Source organism: Cygnus atratus, chromosome 6 (assembly GCF_013377495.2).
Source record: "Cygnus atratus isolate AKBS03 ecotype Queensland, Australia chromosome 6, CAtr_DNAZoo_HiC_assembly, whole genome shotgun sequence".
In the NCBI taxonomy this organism is placed as follows: domain Eukaryota; kingdom Metazoa; phylum Chordata; class Aves; order Anseriformes; family Anatidae; genus Cygnus; species Cygnus atratus.
The window spans coordinates 21,374,821-21,394,179 of NC_066367.1; the positions used below are offsets into that span (position 1 = coordinate 21,374,821).

At 33.0% G+C, this 19,359-nt stretch overlaps 1 protein-coding gene across 16 annotated transcripts in view; it reads left to right on the top strand.

The window, feature by feature from the left end:
* The window catches only part of LOC118259354 (sodium channel protein type 2 subunit alpha-like), a 55,908-nt gene that overhangs the window by 16,908 nt on the left and 19,641 nt on the right, over positions 1 to 19,359 (top strand). For 13 of the 16 annotated variants that reach the window (XM_035568845.2, XM_035568820.1, XM_035568901.1 and 10 more), the window contains 5 exons: positions 365 to 497; positions 2,090 to 2,328; positions 5,223 to 5,396; positions 7,428 to 7,784; positions 10,085 to 10,570. In XM_035568845.2, the coding sequence (XP_035424738.1) occupies positions 365 to 497; positions 2,090 to 2,328; positions 5,223 to 5,396; positions 7,428 to 7,784; positions 10,085 to 10,570 (1,389 nt within the window). Of the gene's footprint in view, positions 1 to 362; positions 498 to 2,089; positions 2,329 to 5,222; positions 5,397 to 7,427; positions 7,785 to 10,084; positions 10,571 to 19,359 lie in introns of all 16 variants that reach the window. The other 3 variants (XM_035568921.1, XM_035568911.1, XM_035568929.1) reach the window with 2 other exon arrangements.

The following is a 19,359-nucleotide window of genomic DNA, read 5'->3' on the forward strand; positions in this document are numbered from 1 at the left end:
CCGGCAAAAAAAAAAAAAAAACAGCTTTCAACTCTGATCACTTTTTCACAAAAGAATAATAATAATCACTAGCAAAAAGATACCTAGCAAAAGTCTTGTTCACTTAGTCACTTAAATGAGAAGCGTCTTTGCTTTCACATTGGTTTGGTAATGTGTCCTACTGTTGATTATCTGTAGCATCAGATAAAATTTCCACGAAGTTCCTCAATAAGAAACTCCTACAAGGACAGAAATCTTCAGTGTGTAAGAAAGGCCTAACATGCTACGCAGAGCTGACTTTAATTGTCACTACACATTTATGCAGTAAATAATTTTAATTGGCTGTTGAAGAGGATGGTTTAATTCCTCGGTATTTCATTTACAGGGCACCACTACAGAAACAGAAATAAGAAAAAGAAGACTGAGTTCTTATCAAATTTCCATGGAAATGCTGGAAGATTCTGCTGTGAGGCAACGAGCAATGAGTATAGCCAGTATACTGACAAATACAATGGAAGGTATTTGATACATTCAAATAAACAGTTCATTAAATTTCTGTTAACTACACACATACACTGTTGGAATTGATTTGCTTATTTAATGAAAATTGAGTTCACTTATAATTCATATATATGCTATAAAAATACTTTTTGTAAGATGAAAGGATAAGCAGATGAATCCAGTATAAATTCCTATAGGGGAAGTTGCAGATATCCTACTACTCATATTCTAAAAGGACAAGAAATTCCTAAGAAAATTTACAGTGTTCCTAAGGTTACTTTAAGCCCAAATTTAAATGTAAATATTTTAAGTGAGTTCTTAAGTACTTTGTCTCACAGATAAACAAATAGATCCCAAAGTACTTGTAGTCAGAAATACAAGACTTATATTTTTCTCTGAAACTATTCACAAGCCATTCTTACAAACACGTACCTTCCTGAATATACCTTCCTATTTTAGTGCAAGCGTGAACTATTGGGACCTCCTTGATTCTCAGTATGCAAAGTCTTGGTCCTACTCCCAGTTAGCAAGGATATCTCTTTGAAAGGTATTTTCTTTTCCTCTAGCTGAATAGAGCTTGCTCTTCCATTCTTCTGGCCATAAAAAAAAAAAAAGTCAATGTAAACTATATTGTCCTGATAGCCATCTCCTGCCCACATCTGGTTTCTATTATTCCAGAAGCTGCTGAGTGCAAGCAATGTGATATTCCATGTCAATTCAGAGTCCAATGTGAAGCCACTGTCCAATGCCACTCCCATCCCACTTCTTAGTGTTCTATTTTCAGAACTATGATTGTTCCAGCTAATCCTCATATTCTTTCGGAAACACTATCTTTGTTATGGTTTATAAAGATAGAAGACTTTCACTACATACTGATACCCTTTTCTGCCTTTGATGTCGTGGGAGCACTTGTTCATTTCAATGAAAAAAAAAAGTTTGCAAAGTTCCTAGTTGGGAACAGAGCTGTTCCGCCAATAGTAATATTGTTCTGTTTCTGAATTGATTGACATACTGCAAATATATGACATTTTAAAATAGGAAGATGGGCATTATTTATATTAATAATATTGATATAAGTAAACAGTGCTAAGTATGTGCACTGAAAGAGTCATATAAATATTATGTTATAGTTGTGGTAGTAGCAAGAACAATACTTTTAGTAGCTCAAATCAAAATATGTATGCATGTTATATACTTAACACGAAAATGTTGTAGTTTATGAAGCTTATACAAGCTTCAACGTGTCCATTGATGGGGGCATAATGTTAACTTTTACAATCCAAAACTAAAACATCTGTCATAAGCAAGTTAACTAGCCTAAACTAGATTTCTTGGTTCTCCACGCTGCCAGGGGAAAATGACAGACATGTTTCCCTCTTAAGATAGGCATCTGAGATGATTCACTCTTTAGAGATAACTGCCACTGTCCATTGATTGTAGAGAAGGTTAGATAGATTATTTAACTTTAAGATGGCTACACTTAGGTGACAGAAATTCCAGTTGGTGTGAGCTGTTTATTTGAATGACTTAATCTTTTTACATATTTTAAATAAGAGCTTCCAGTGATTCAGAGATTATAATTGAAATATTTTTTTCTATTTTTTTTCAGAGCTTGAAGAATCCAGACAGAAATGCCCCCCATGCTGGTACAGATTTGCAAATACCTTCTTGATCTGGGATTGCTGGAGTCCATGGTTAAAAGTAAAACACGTTGTCAATTTAGTAGTGATGGATCCATTTGTCGATCTTGCTATAACTATTTGCATTGTTTTAAACACCTTGTTTATGGCCATGGAACATTACCCAATGACAGAACAGTTTAGCAGTGTCCTTTCTGTGGGCAACCTGGTAAGTTTATGTTTGTCATACAGTTCTTGGTGTAAAAGTACCCTTTCCTAAAAGAAGAAACGTGTAAATGCATTGCATTGGTCTTAAATTTATTCCACTTTTTTTTTTTTTTAAATAATCAGTTTAGAAACTGTATTTATGATTTTCCTAGACAAAGTGAGTTTACTGGTGCCTTCAACTTTCATGAATCTATTTTGTAACTACTGTAATGAAATAACTGAATATGTTTGGAAATGTAGTCTTTATCTGTCAGTTTTCTTGAGGTCTGCTTTGGGATTTGTCTTTGGAGGATAATATTCCCTTACAGAAAATATTTTTTTCTGTAAGAAATTGATGAAATATTCAGATTTCAGAATTTCTCTCTGATTTTTTTTTTCAGTTATATTACAGTGAAAGTGCTTTTCCAAGAAAGACACTAGTATGACTTATTAGCAGTAAGTCATTGCCACTTTAGGTAACTAAAAATACTTTATAAGCAAGAAGATTATTATTTATTTTCTAATAAAAATTACCTTGCATTTGTAAGTCTATTAGTGATGTGATTTCTGGTTTTAACCTGATCTGGAGATTTAATTTGATTCAGTTACTTTTCTGAGCAGATACCTAAATGTGGCATCCCACTTAAATGTTATTGTCTGTTTCTCTATATTTGCTTCTGATGCTCAGGAAACAGAGGAATGAACCTTGCAAGTGTTGGTTTCTAGAGAGGACTCATACATTTTTAATTTTTGCCAGCTCACATAACTACCAATAGTTTACACAGGAGAGATCTGGATTGACTCCCACAGCATGCAGTCCTGAAAACACAAACCAACAGAGTCTTTTGGACTAATCACACAAAAAGAATAGTTTTGAAAAGTCTGCTAACATTTAAATGGAGTAGTAATGGATTTCTCAATCAGAGTATGTTTTAAAGTCTAAATATCTTCCTTATATTTACTGGTAATACATACTCCTATGACTTTTTCATAATATAGAACAAAAAATAAACTTACTGCCTAAGTGCTCTTGTATAAATTACAGTTTCCTTTCTCCTGGACAAAGATTTAATCACTGGCATAATCTTATGTTGATCACAGATTATCTAATATTGCATTTTAATGCATTGGTCTATCATGCTAATGTTAGAATGATCTCTCTCTACTCATTTACGCTTACGAGGTTTTAAGGTTTTATGCATTTTCCTCTTTTTTTTTTTTAACTCAAAGCTAGTAACAATCATATTTTTAACTACCTTTGTAACAATCTGGTATCCTTAATTAGGACTATATATATATGCAGTAAATACTGTTCTTTCTGATTTCAATTAAGTTCTCTGTTCCTCACTGTATTAATCTATTAACCTTAGTTTTGTAATTTGCATTCAAAATATGTTAATTTACTGTTCACTGGTGACATCACAGTCTGTTTGAGGATAAATTAAATTCGACAAATATGACTGGGCCTTTGTGTAGCATTTTAACAAGAAAGCAATAGTTCCAAAATGCAGTGATTCCTTTTGATAATATTCATTTGGTATACAATATTTTGATAATTCATTCGGTATACAAAACTCCTAAGTAATTACAAGAAAATTTGAGTGTAGTGCTAAAATGCCCCACTTCTGTGCATTTGAGGATGCAGTTACGCTCAAGAGAAAAATTTATTTGTGAGTGGCATAGGTGTGGAGGAAATATTTTAAATTAAATGCTTTTGTTAATTATTTTTTCAATTATTCTAAATATTATTACAGTTTTGTTAAGAATTATCTTTATTGCATTCTCTTTACTACACATAGAAATACCTGTTACATGGTTCTGATTATACAGTAATACCTCTCATATCTTAATTTAATAGTCTAGTGTTTCTCACTGACAACACTGAATGTTTCCACAGCATTACGTACCATCTCCTAATATTCTTAAAATAAAAGCTAATCATAATTCTAGTAGTTATGTTCACACACACAGTGTATGTAAAAACTTAGCTTTGCTTCCATAAAACTTGTAAAAAGTCAGCTTTGCTTCCATAAAACTTGCTGTGGAAAGACTGAGAACAAGCTGGAAAAAGAACTATCAGAAGGCAATTGCAGGGCACATCAGCGTACTTTAGTAGACAGTGGATCACATAGGATATCCTTTGAGTGTTGTGCAGAGTATTCATATGTTTCTAGTGGTTTTGCGTTATGCCCCCAAACTTCTTTATTATGCTGCACAAACCACTGATCACTACTCATTGCAAGCAAGATGCTGGGTTAAATTACGGACTTTCAAAAACTGAGGAACATTAATCATTTCACATTTGGCACTTCCAGATATTTCAAATAACATTACCACCATATAATTCTTTTCATGCAAGGAAATAGCTATCACACAGAATCATATGTATTCTTGGATCTTCTATATCCTTACAAAATCCCAGTTCAAGAAATTCCAGCTTTCCCACTCTATTCCACCCATACACTTTGAGCTAAAAGAGACCTTAGAGAACCTGACCTCAGAGAGTCTCTCCTAACACTTCTGTTTAGACCATGAGAAAGGACACACATTACTGCCATCTTGTTTTATTTTACTGGGATTATCCTCTAGAAACAAGGCTAAAAACACTAGATCATATCAGATAAGCTTCTGGATGTTAAAGGATTTTAGTTGATGAACCAGAGCTGAGCAGCTCACTGGCGAATAATTTTTTAGAGGTTTATCTTCTGCCCTCCTCTATCTGTCCAGATTTGGTTATTTGCTTTTAATTACCAGTTTTCAGTGCAGAAATACTTAGATGCTCTTTAGAAATAACAATCACCTGTTTTATATAGTAACAGGTATGAGGAACACATAACAGAATTCAAGCTGGATTACAAAAATGTGCGTAGATATATATGTTTCTCATAACAACTCAACCAATTAATTTTATTTTAGGTATTCACTGGGATATTCACAGCAGAAATGGTATTAAAGATAATTGCTATGGACCCTTATTATTATTTCCAAGAAGGCTGGAATATTTTTGATGGTATTATCGTAAGCCTTAGTTTAATGGAACTTGGCCTTGCAAATGTTGAAGGATTATCAGTTCTTCGGTCATTCAGATTGGTAAATACTATGATAATTAAATATTTGCATGCAATTGTGTCACTCAAAAAGTTGTGCTGATGTATGTATTAATTACCAGTATTGTAAAGATATATTTTGTAATTAAATGGCTCACACGTTTATTCATAAATGCCTAATTTACAAATTGTATATGTACAAGTTTCAAGTGTTTGTCTATTATTCTTTGATATCAAATTATCCTATCAATATCCAATTGTACTGATATCTTTTGCCATCATAAGACACTTTTGAAATTTTGAAATTTTTCATTATACTGATTAAGATTCATCAAAGCTGAATAACTACTAAAAACATGCATATTTGTACCAGCATAAAGAATCCTTAAATTTTTAGTCTTCCTATTGTGAACTTTACTTTGTGTTCCCCATAAAGCCACTAAGTATGTCCTCACTTCAGAACATTTATTTTAATGGGCACTGAGAATAAACATTTAGTAACACCATTAGATATAATCAAGTCCTAACAGTGTGACTTTTGGATAAGAATACTTAAATTGAAATATTGTTGAGCTTCTACTAGAAATATCTCTTTAAAAGCAACTAATTTATAGTTATGTTTTCTGGAGGCACAAGAGTCATGATTTAAAAGTCTATGTTACTAATATTTATTACATTACCTGAAAATCTGTTATTTCTGAATACATAGAGCAGGCAGTAGTTACTTGGTTTACTAGCACCAGTTGCCATGGTACCCAACTTCACATACCATAGTTTGGTCACTGAATACTATTTTTAAATCAGTGAGTATGATCTGAATGGACATCTCAATACCAACATCAAACTGTTGCATTAAAAATTGTCCTCTGTGTGAGCCTGTAAGACCTAATGTAGTGCTGAGGGAAACGTAGGATTAAGCCAGCAAAGAGGGAGTAGTAGAGGTAACAAAGAAAGTACAAACTTCTGTATGTTACTTGATGTAACAGTAATCATCTGTGAGTGGACGTTTAAAAATACTGAAATGTGGTATAAACACAAAATACATTCCTTTTCTGTATGTGTTGCTAAGATGAAATGCTGAACACTATGGTTTAGGGAAGTACCAAACTCCATGCTCCCTGCTTTCCATTAAAATAATATTGTTCCTTGTGAAGAAAAAATTAGTCTACAGAAACATATGTTCTGATAAACACCTTAGATCTAGCTTCTCTTTGTTCACATGTGATTATCTAGAATGCATCTGTATACAAGTTAGTAGAATAAACTGCCACCCACAAGAGATTTTTTAGGCATGGGTATTAGTCTTATTTCTTTCTAGAATGATTTTAGAAGCAATAAAATTATTAATGTTGGTTTTCAAATGTTCACATTTGGCTTCTGATACATAAAATAACATAAGAAATGAAGACTGTAGTCCATATTTCAGTACAGCACAGTGTACACATCACTAAGTAGAAGCTCTCCAAAAAACAAAATCTCTGGAAAACTCTCAGGAAGAATAACTACTATACCTGTGAACGACCTTAGGAGTTTGGCCTGAAGTGTTTGGCACCAAATGTCAGGAACAGCAGGGAAAACTATTGGCTCTCCTGTGTGACATCTCAGACAAGTGAATCTCAGTTCATTTATAGAGTTTGCTGAACTGAATCCTCAGGGAAAACTTCTTAGTGCAGAGTAGGAACGCAAGCATTTTCAAGGAGAATCAGATATGCTAATAGGACCAAACACTCTACAGCACTTCATGCTTACAGAACTTTTTAGAAAATGACGTAAAAATGCTACAATGTGGGAAAATAATGTAAGGCAGAAATTATGCATTCACCATGTACTGTATTATATTCTTCTCAAGGATTACACAACTATTAGAATTTCCTAAAAAATGTTCAACTTAAATTGCGAGCTGTCTCCATAGGTTCTAAATTTACAGAACATTGATAAACAACAGCCAAAGAAAGTATGTTTAACTAACATCATAAAAGAAGTTTTTTGCAAATCAGTACTTTCATAAAGAAAGGCACATTCAGAACTGCAGTATAACTAACACTAATGATTCCTCTGCATTTTTGTTTTTCAGCTTCGAGTTTTTAAGTTGGCAAAATCTTGGCCAACTCTAAATATGCTCATTAAGATTATTGGCAACTCAGTGGGGGCTTTGGGGAATTTGACCCTGGTGCTGGCCATCATTGTGTTCATTTTTGCTGTGGTTGGAATGCAGCTGTTTGGGAAAAGCTACAAGGAATGTGTCTGCAAGATCTCCAGTGACTGTGTGCTTCCACGCTGGCACATGCATGACTTTTTCCACTCTTTCTTGATTGTGTTCCGAGTGTTGTGTGGAGAATGGATAGAAACTATGTGGGACTGCATGGAGGTTGCTGGCCAAACCATGTGCCTTATTGTTTTCATGCTGGTCATGGTGATTGGAAACCTAGTGGTAGGTGATAAACACTTTTGAATTCTGATGGAAAAATGTATATAGCTTATAGCTGACAAAGGAGAATATTTGTTGTGCTTCTGTTTGGAAGGAAAAACAAAGAAAAAGAAAGAAACATCTACATGTGCTAGATTTTTGGTGAAAAAGATGTTTCCCTTCTCCACCTTTTCACTTATTCCCATACATTGAAGTACACTTTACTTTTACACTTTACTTTTACACTTTACTTTTACACTTTACTTTTACACTTTTACAATTTCAGGAATTTAGAAATACACCAAAATTTCCACAAAATACCCTATTAAGGGAGTGTTAGAGCTAATTTAAATATGCTGTTGAAATTCAGATGGCATCTAAACTACTCTTTAAGTAATAAAGATGCTGCACCAGCTCATGGGCAGCTTCCTCTTTGAAGATTTAGAAAAAAAAATATCTAGTGGACTTTCTTACACTCACTACAGATAATTCTGGCACTAATTGTATGACTTAATGAAAATAAAGTATAATGTAGTTCTTATAATAGTGAATCTTTAACTTAAGTACTTAACTTTCTGGCCTGCTTAGAGGTAAAAATCAAAACCCAAATATCTACAGACTGATTGGGCTTCCATGCTAAAAATGGGGTTGAAAGTTTTGCATTCAAAATTATAGAATAAATTTTATAGAAAAAAAATTAATTCCAGCTTATAAGTTAACATGTCAAATGTTCAGTTGATATATCACTGTGAAAACTCAGCAACCAGGATAATTGGAATGCACCATTTATGTTTTAAAATTTCTCTTACTATTAATATCTACAGTTCATTCTGAGATGCCTAGAAATTATATTTCATTGCTCATCAAAATTCTCTTCTTTTAGTGATTGATTTTAATGTTTTATTTTTTCTTATAAAATAGAATTTTATAAATTCTAAAAAAATTATAAAAATGTTTGTGTCTTGGTTGTTTACACAACCTTGCAATCTTAACAGAAGCTCAGCAGAAATGTGCAGAGACTGAGGAAGTTATTTATGATCAGTAACCTGCTCCACTATTTTTTCAGCATTAATTTCTGCATGTAAGTACTGTTTCAGGTTCATATTGTCTCCTCTTTCTTCCAAATACTTATTTACCTCCAGGGTGAGATTTGTTGTTGTTGTTGTTGTTGTCTTGTTTTTTTTTTTTGGGGGGGGGGGCGGCAAAGGGCCTGGAATTGTGAAAGTCTGCAGAATTAAATATTGTATAGAGTAAAAATGAAAGCTCTTAGACATTTCTCTAAGGGGAAGTTTATCTCAGATAGGATTTGAGGGTTTTATGTCTGGTCACAGTTTTTCTTTTTTAGTATCTTGAAATTACACCAGTATGACAGAGAACGAAGTTTAAATCCAGCATTTTTCTTTGGTGGAAGAAAGTTGACTAGGACATAGGCTGCCATTTTGCCATGTGATGACAACGTCTGATGCCTCATGGCCTCCACTTAGTCCAAACATAGGAAAGACTGCACTGCGGTCTTTTAAAAAATTTGCAAACCCATCCCATCAAATAGTGTGATTTTATACCAGATTGTTGTATATTAGACTGCAAGTATGAAATGATTCATTGCTTGTAAGCTGTAGAGCAATAACTACTGTATATAGGAGATTACATTAAAACAACAATAATGATGTTTGAATTTTGATTCGATTAAGTTCTCAGGCAGTACTTACTATTTTCATTAAGTCATTTTAAAATATTACTTTTACCCTGTTATGGCAAGGTTTATAGAATTTAAGAGACAAGCCCAGAATTAACAGAAATTCACAATCTTATGGTATAATCTTCCAAATAGTAGTTAGAAAGTATCAGTAGGTTAGTATAGCATTAACTGATGTTAAGTTTCTAAAATATCTGTATCATAGAAACTTATAGAATCTAACTTTATAGGATGATGCTTGATGCTTATTCAATTCTACTTGAATTCCAGGTGATTCCACTACAAGATTTAGACAGAAGTTTTTCAAACCTCTGATGAGATATCTATAGCTAGAATTTTTGTAACTTTTTTGTTATTATTATTTTACAGTCCAAACAACAATGCTACTTCAAAAAAGAAAATCAAAAAGTCAAAAATGTTTAGATATTAGCTAGTGTGTTTTCATCTTGAATGAATGTTGTCCAAAACCAGTAAGGAGAGGTTTTGTAATGCGAGGTACTATATGGTTGTCTAAAATTAGTGAATGTTGTTCTTCAAAACAATGTGTGCTTTTTGACAGTATCCTATAAAAATACAAACTTCTTATATGTATTTATTTATTATATAGCTGTATTCTCTCATCTTTTAGGTATTGAACCTGTTTCTGGCCTTGCTGCTGAGCTCATTTAGTTCAGACAACCTTGCTGCTACCGATGATGATAATGAAATGAACAACCTCCAGATTGCTGTGGCAAGAATTCAGAAAGGAATAGATTATATTAAAAAAAAGATACAGGAGTTCATCCAAAAAGCCTTTGTTAGAAAACAGAAAGCTTTGGAAGAAATCAAAGCACTTGAAGAGCTAAACAACAAGAAGGACAGCTGCATTTCCAATCACACTGCTGTTGAAATAAGCAAAGATATGAATTATCTTAAGGATGGAAATGGAACCACCAGTGGTGTAGGCACAGGCAGCAGTGTGGAAAAATATGCAATTGATGAAAATGATTACATGTCATTCATAAACAACCCAGGACTCACTGTGACAGTACCAATTGCTGTTGGAGAATCGGACTTTGAAAATTTAAATACAGAAGAATTTAGCAGTGAATCTGATATGGAAGAAAGCAAACAGGTAGGAGATTTTCTCTCTTAACCATTACATTTCAGTCATTTACATGTCTGTCAGTTTCATACTTAGAGTTGCTTAGAATGCTGTCTTATCCTTGTGAATGTATTTTATGCTTTATTATTTCAAATAAATATAATTCAAAGAAATAAATCTGCTGTGTGAAAGTGTACTAGGGGTCCTAGACTTTATATTTTTAATACTTTGTTTATTAGTATTTGGAAGACATAGCATTCTAAGTATGGTTATTTCTTTCACAGTTTATGAAGTTTTAGAACTAGCACACATTTCATAAAATATCCTATCTGTGCTACCTCTAACATGATCAGAATTTGTGGGAGAAGAGTATTGTAGAAGGCTACTGAACAATAAAAGTATATAGCTTTGCATATCTAACCAAATACAAATGGAGAAAGAAGAAATATTGTTTTCTGTAGTTAGGGTGGTTCTAAAAATGAACCCTGATGCATGATAAATCAATGATGTGTTTTGAATTATCTAAAATTTTTTATGAGTAATATACATACAGATTTTGGATTCAGAGACAATGTCTGGCTGAACTGAAGTAATCCAGACACAGATCAACATCATGGTAAAGCAGTATCTCAAGTTATCCTGCAGAGCAGACTAATCTTGTAGTATACATGCATGTGAAAACCATTTACTTGAATGTCTTGGATGATTGTTATTGGGCAAAGAGACAGAAGTTGATCTAAAATACAGAAGCCAGGTGGCTTGTACACCAGAAGTGAACATAGGTAATAAAAGTATTCATGGAAATGTTTGTATATTGGAGTAATAATAAATGCAGTAGCAGAAAAAAAAAATAATTGAAAAATTATTTTCAATGCCATCAGAAATGTCAGAACTGTGAGGCTTAAAGGATCAGAAACCTTGGATAAATATGCTTTCAACTAGATTAGATGCTGTGATTTTGTTGGGTAGCTCATTAATACAAAAACGTTTGTATACCATAAAGCAAGCTCTTCTAAAAAGAAACATTGCATTAATGACTGTACCATAGCTGTATAGCTGTTATATTTTCAAATAATGCTGTATTCCACAGCAATGCCAAACTATATCACATTATATTAATAGATAGCCATGACCCAGTCAGTTACAATATGCTTTTTTGCTAAAGAACATGAGATAAAGAATGTGTGTATTTGCAACTGTAAAGAGGGTTACTCTGCATAAGAAATATGAGATTAAAAGCAATATATTCTATTGAATTGCTCAGTTAAATGACAAACATTTTCAATATTGATGGATAAGATAGCAGTAGCATTTATCCACAACAATTTAAAAATACAAGAGAACTGGCTAGTATAAATGATATAATTTAAGAGATCAACTAGTATCAAAAAACAATCTTTCAGAGTGACTCTGGGTCTGTTTTTCATGTAAGCTTATCTAGTGAAAGTTAACTGTCTTTTCCAATGAACCTTTCGCAATGTCTTTTAAGTCTTTTAATATATTCTGATGTTATTTCTTTAAAATGAATCTTCAATCTAAATTTTCTGCTTTCCTTGTGGTTAGTTTTGAGATGGGTGATGGGTGCCTTCCTAATAACTCTACCTTATGAAGATATATGCCTAAAATTTTCCTGAATGTGTAATTTTTTAAGAATTCTGTAATATTTATTAGGAAGATAGGAGGCTTATAAACCGTGCAGATGCTGAATGTGTGGTTACATGACACGTTAGCCTCAGCACAGAACTGAGAGGTTAAGAAGATGCCATCCTCGTCTGGTTCCTGACTCCCTGGCATCCTTTGCCACTTCCTCTGCTACAGTGTTTGTAGGTCTGTACTATAAATCATGTCACTGGAGTGATATAAATTAAATAACATCATACCATAGGTGTTATTTCTTTGTTTCTTCTTTAAGATAGATTGAATGGTTCAGCTTATAGTGTATCACCATGCATTTTATCAGAATAACTAAGGCAAAAACAAAATGCAACGCAAAAGCAGAAACTCCTCTGCTTTCAAAGTGAACGGTGTAAGTAAGCAAACTCTAAGAAAATGGAGTAAGAGCCCTTGTGCTGAAGAGTTCTGAATGACATACCAATTTTAAGGTGGCTTTCACAAGTCAATTGCTCTGTTTACTCTCATCTTTACTTGGCTCAGGCATCGTCCTTTTTATTTTTTTTTTTGCCTTTTTTGTTTGTTTGCTTTGTTTTGTTTTTTTCCTAAGGCCATTCTTAAGTTTCAGTACTATACTAAATCAAAAGGGATTTTGCCTTTTTTATTTTTTATTTTTTTATAAACTTTAAATGTATCGGTATGTCTTCAGGAACAAAAAGCAAATTAAAAAAATGTATAAGCAATTTGAAAGTGAAAATTACAATTGATTGTGGAAAATCAACCAGTAAATGATGGAGGTTATACGTATTAAGAAATTGCGGAGAAGTTTTCAAAGGGGATAGGATAAGTACAGGACTTCTATAGAGCCTTAAGATTTCCATATAGTATCATAATCACTGCCATTGCAAGCCTGGGGAATAGCGCTTCCCTCAAGTTCTGCTCATGGACAACTGTTTAGTGTTTGACATATTCGTACAATGCAAGTGTGCATATTCTGAATGGTAGCTAACAGTGCCCCGAAAATTATGAATTCTGTGGTCATTTCCGTTTTTGTTCTGGGTTCTTTATTCCCCTCTTTCTGAATGATTTTTAGAAAAAAAATGAAGTGCTTTTATTTTGAGTATAAAAATGCACCTGCTTTGGTAATATATGAACAGGTGTTCTGACGTGTGACAGGGCTTTATCAGGATTCTTAATCTCCTCCTATCAAGTCAATAGTACTGTTGTACCTCCTGCTGTCTTCTGATTTCCTTCTGAGGAAGATAAAGAATATATTGGTGCAGTGTTTAAGTTACCTCTCTAGAAAAGTATGCCACCATTTGCTTTATTTTGCTTCTTGAGGGATATCACTGAGACAACATTCCTGCTAGTAGGCCAGGTCTGCAAAAGAAGGGGTAAGAGATGAGGCAGAACTTTCCCTGTCTTAACTGTGGTGGTACTTAGCACTTAAAATACCCTTAGGAGATATACCTTTTAATAACTTTTTTTTTTTTTTCCAATTTATCGTTTTTTTAACATCAGAGTTGTGGGAAGTTTGATCTGCACAAGAACTGTAAAATGAACCATTTTTTTCTTCTGGTGTCTTTTTGACTGACACTGATGTTAAGAGCTGAACGATTATTTTAAGTATGTCCAACTAAAGTCATGATAGAAGCAGGGGGAGGAATGTGCCCCTGAGAAATATGCCAAGAGCAGGTAATTGCTATAGAAATTATGACTGCAGGTGAGTGAGAAACAAATGCTAATTTTTTCTTATTTATATTTTCAGATATACTATGGAACAAAATAACTCTAGCCACTGTTTCTTTAGTGGATGATTCTTTTTTTTTTTTTTTCTTCTGTTCCTAAAAATACCTTCTAATTAATTTGCCAGTTAATAAACAAGCAACTTTCCAAATCTGCCAGAATATATTCCGCAACCTGGTTGCAAGTTCCAAATATATATACAAAATCCTTCTAATAGATATCACTAGAAATTTAGGGAAGTCTGTGTTTGGATGAAATGTAACAATAACATTTGTTACGTTGAAAAAATGAGTGTAAGATTTCAAGATAACTTGACTACAGGGTCTTGTTCATAAGGATAGCCTGGCCAGAGGTCAAACCCACACACTTCTACTATTTCTGATTCCCATATTACAGTAGCATTTTATTCAGCATTTGGAGAAAAAGTTCTCTCTAGGTCTCAGATAGTACAGTCTCATTTGCACCTTGGATATTGTGTCTTCAACATGATGTGTTATAGAACTCAGGACTGTATGACAAGAGTCAGGATGGAGGACTCAGAATAAGCAACAGAGTGCAGTAAGCAAGAAGCAGATCGTGTCTTTAAGATTTTTCAATTTTTTTATTTTTATTTTTATTATTATTTTTTATGCTGAACCTAATGCTGTACTGAACAGTCTCTCCAAATCTACTTTGGCTTCCAAATTACATTTGATTTCTCCCAAGACACACCTTAACCTACAGATCTTCTAGCTCATATGTCTGCAGCTTCAGAAGGCTTTTTCCTTGCATATTTTGTGATGAATTTACATTGTATACCTGAAGTTACTCAAGCAGCTGTCTAACATGGTGAAAGCACAAGTTCTTTTATGGTCTCACCACATGACATGTTAGCGAGAAACATGTAGTCGTAAGTGAATATTATACTTACATCATTTAAGGTAATGAAAAATGTCTTTCTTTTTATATATACTACATTTGATTATTTATTTTGTAGCTACGTGTTTGTTCTGCTAAGAGACTTCCATGAAGCATTTTCTTACTGTATATAGATCCTAAAACACCCTAAAATCAGAGCAAGTATGCTAAGATTTCATGCAAAAATGACCCATGAAATGTAAGTGGATAATGGGAAACTACATATGCAAAACTTGAGCTTTGGATGAGGAAGAGGATTTATCTTAAAGACATTAAAACTTACTAATTACTTTAGAATAATAGTTGCCTGAAAGTACTTGAAATAAGTGAACATTTGATCAGTACTTTGAAGGAGGATTTTGTCAGTACCTCCTACCAGAAAACAGAGGTGCAATAGCCAGTAAGATAACCATCAGAAATAACACGTTTCTGCTCTAAAAATAAGATATTCAAGAAAATTAACTTAAAAGATAGTAAGAAAATTAAAAGCTACCAAAGGGGATTATTTGATACTTTTTTTTTTAGTTAGCTTGTGGATGACATTACTATTACAAAATCAGTGTTAATCAATGACATGAATGGAATATGTTACTCGGATCAAACATTAGACTCCTAACTATTGTGTTTTTGTACCACTTAATAAGTATACATTACATTTGAATCAGAACTTTATGAATGAAGTTCTGGATTTCAACACACAAAAGTAATTTCAAAGATATTCTTCAGCTATGGAAAGCTGGTTTCACAACTAAAGAAATACAAATACCTGCAGGCCTCTATCACAGCAGAATTCCAAAAGCCTTTGTATCTACATTATATGTACAGTAAGTACAAACTCAGAATAGAGAAGTAAGGCTGCTCAATTAATTTTTGAAACCACAATAGATGGTTTTAATAAAATAAAAAATATCCTTCATCAGCTAATCCACTGAGCTTTCTAAACAAGGGATAAATTCAGTTTTCTGACTGGCTTCACTACCGCTTATGTCAAAAGGTGAAGTAAAAAGACAGAAACAGTTATTTTGTTCCCAAAAGTTAAGCATTGCCATGGGGCTTCAATGAATTTCTTAGCAAAAACACACCCAGTAGTGATTCGATCAATTTGTTGTAAGATTTTTTTCCACATTTCCTTTAAAGTATCTAACTATCTAAACACCCCCTTTATACAACTGACTAGTTCAGGGACTGTATCTTCCAAAGTGACAGATTCTTTATGTTATGGACTAGCTTTTTATTTCTATTGCCATCTGTAAGTTCCACCACTATTATTAGAACATGAAGCAGGAATGGGAAGACATACATTTTCAAAGTATTTTTTTCAATGTATGTACATTTTTTGCAAATAAAAGACATAAAAAGACATAATCACATAGTCAGTTAAATGAGGACTTGAACACTAAACCAAAAAAAAAAAAGAAAATTTTCATTAAGACACATTAAGCACTCTTTAAATAACAGAGTAATTTCCAAATCTGCTAACCATGTCTTTATGAAATTAATCATTGTATTTCCATTTATGAATCATAGTTTCAGAGTGCAGATGATTAGCTCTAGTTCCTGCATTTCTTATTTCTCTAAAATAATCTAACAAGCTCTGTAGAAAGGTTTGTTGAACATTTCAGGTGGTATGCATAACCCTTTTTGCCAACTGATCATAAAATATTTAATAATTATGTTTTAATTGTGTTAAAGCCGTGCTTGAATTAGAGATTCCAAAAAGAAGAAAACTAGAAATCCTGTGTTTTGAACTTCACTACCTACCATTCTTACTTCTCACAGGGGTAAAACCAAGCTGGAGCAATCAAGAATGCAGCTCTGGTGCTTTTTAACCAGGTAGAGCAACGTGTCACCACTTTCACACAGGTTACCTAAACAAGTTATACATATATATGTATATATATATATATAATCACTTTTTAATGGATTTTGACTGGCCTGCATGCTATTCAGCTATGTTCCTTCCCTATCCATTGCAAGATGGTAGAAACATGCACAGCTGCTCTCTGTTGAGTCATGGGACTCACACCACAGCATGGTCAGGCGGGATTGGCAACCCCAACATACATTTTTTAACTCTGCTAATGATTTTTCTGGATAGTCTAATAAAGTCTTTAGCAATAACTGCATGTTCTACAGGTTATGAAGTATGGATCATAAAAGTACTGGAATGTTATACTCTAAAGAGGCCAAAGGAAAAAGGGAGCATGCATAGTTTTTAAAAAAATAAAAACAACCCTTTTTGATTCAGCCCTTATAAATGTATATATTTAATGAAATGTGTTAGGTGATCTATGTAATGATTACTGCCACACTTCAGCTCCTTAACAATTAAAATTTTAACTATTGCAATAGCTCTTTGCATAAAAATTGCATTGTTATATTCTTACATCTGCAATGCACTGTAATGCAAATCCTTAAAATGCTACAAACTACATTCTGTATTGATTTGGGCAGTCCATATCTTGAGTTTTATAAACTATAAGCAAAGCAAACAGTTTCATAACTGCTGAAATTATACTTAACAATAACCTCTCTAAAATTTCTCTCTGAACACGTCATTTAACAAATACTCTTTTCTTAAACTTTAAAGTTCTTCATAAAAAGTTGTTATTTTGGAGCGTGTTTCTTGATAGCCAAGTCTGTGACTGAATTTGCAGACTTCACTCGGTGTAAATTAGAGTAACTATGAAGTAGTCAGCACGATTTTTATAAAATTGCATGTATATTTACCCTGTTTTTTTTTAATTTTTATTATAGGCATATATAATCCCTATTGCAGCACAATTGGCAGAGCTTTCAGGAATAGGGACAGTAGTATTACACAGGAGCTAAAGTTACATGAAACTGCAGAAGACAAACTATCCTGGTAAAACTTGGTATTACAATTTTGTTGGGATTGAGATTTCAGCCCTACACTTTCTTTACTGAGACTCAGGCAGAGTCTTACTGGCTTCAAAAGGATAACCAAATAGCTCCATTTGTACCACTGTGTAGTCCAGTGATGCCAAAAGAAATTCATATTGCTGTGTATTCTGAAAAGTCTCAGATTTAACTGATTATTTCTTAAACCCAAGATATGCTTCAAACATCAAATAAAGCTCTAGGGAAAAAGGGGTTTTAAGCCATTTTCTTAATATAATGTAAAAGTTAAATATCATAAGATTTGAGATCTAAAGTCAGTTTAGAATCACCTGGGAATCAGCGACCCCCTTAATTTATATTTTGTCACTCAATTACAGTGCAGCTTTAAAGATTCAAAGGATAAAACCACATGGCTGAATTACTAAAGGCAATTTGTAATGGCTGAATCCCTTTATTTATTTTATTGTCACTTGAATCATGAAGCAGTTTGTAAAGCTTAAAGTTTTTTGTTGCCTGCTCTTGCTCTTATTGAAAGCTAGAATAAAATCACATGAGAGCAAGACTCGGTCTTAAGCGAATGCATTTTCTCGTAAATGGGCACATTAACATGCTGTTGGTCAAAGCTTGTTTTAATGATCTAAGCTGTTGAAAACAGATGCACTGCTCTGAAAGGATGGAATGGAGGCTGATTATACGTATGTTAGACAAGTATTTGGGTTGGTGATAAAGCATTTTTTAATGTTATATTCTATACATTAATATTTATAATACTATTTTCTGAAAAATATAATACCATTGAAGTGGTCGTTTTTGGATTTTATTTCTGTGTGTGATTTCCACAGTATTGCTCAGGCTTCTGCATTAGTCAAGCATGTTGTTTTGCTGATTCAGGCCTTGAGAATGCTGCATCATAAGCAAGTGCTTTCAAATGTATCCTTGTAAAGGAAAATGTCATACTATTGAAGATGCAAATAAGTATTTACAGGGCATGGCATATTCTAGAAACTGATAATCACATATGTGGGGTGAAAAGAAGATTTTGTAATCCTCCATATCTCATGAGTTTCCTTAGTTTTATTAATTTTATTGCTAGAAAAAAAATAGAACATTAAAGTCACCTCATTTAAAATGCAATGCTTCTTTCCTAATTTAGGCTCTTGGCGCAAAGAAGAGGAGTTTTAGTAATGTTTTTTATAATTCAATTGTTTGAGATTATTTGAAAAATAATGAAGAGAATGCTTTATTTGAAAAACAATGAAGAAAATATAGTAGTTTTTGTTTTTACTGGTTATAAATTGCAATTCTATCACTTGTTTTTAGCAACTGCTTTTTTTAGCTGACAGGACTATCTGAAACAGATTTTCAGAAGAAGCCAAGGGAAGAAGCCATTGAAGAACTGGCTGCCTTTTAACGGGAAGATTAATAATTGATGCTTACTATGAACTTTTCTACTTTTATGAACTTTTGCTACTACTAAGTCAGTCATTAATTTAATGATGATGGATCAGGCCATAAATTAATTTTAATTTTCCTAACTTAAATGTGGCAGATTATTGTTCTCACGATATTTGTTTTTTATTTAACAAAGAAACTGCCTATAATTTCAGTGACAATTTTTAGACCTTTTCTTTCTTAGTATTACCATGATACATAAAAAGAGAATTAATATACAAATCTCATTTCCTTTTTAAAAGATAGTCTTA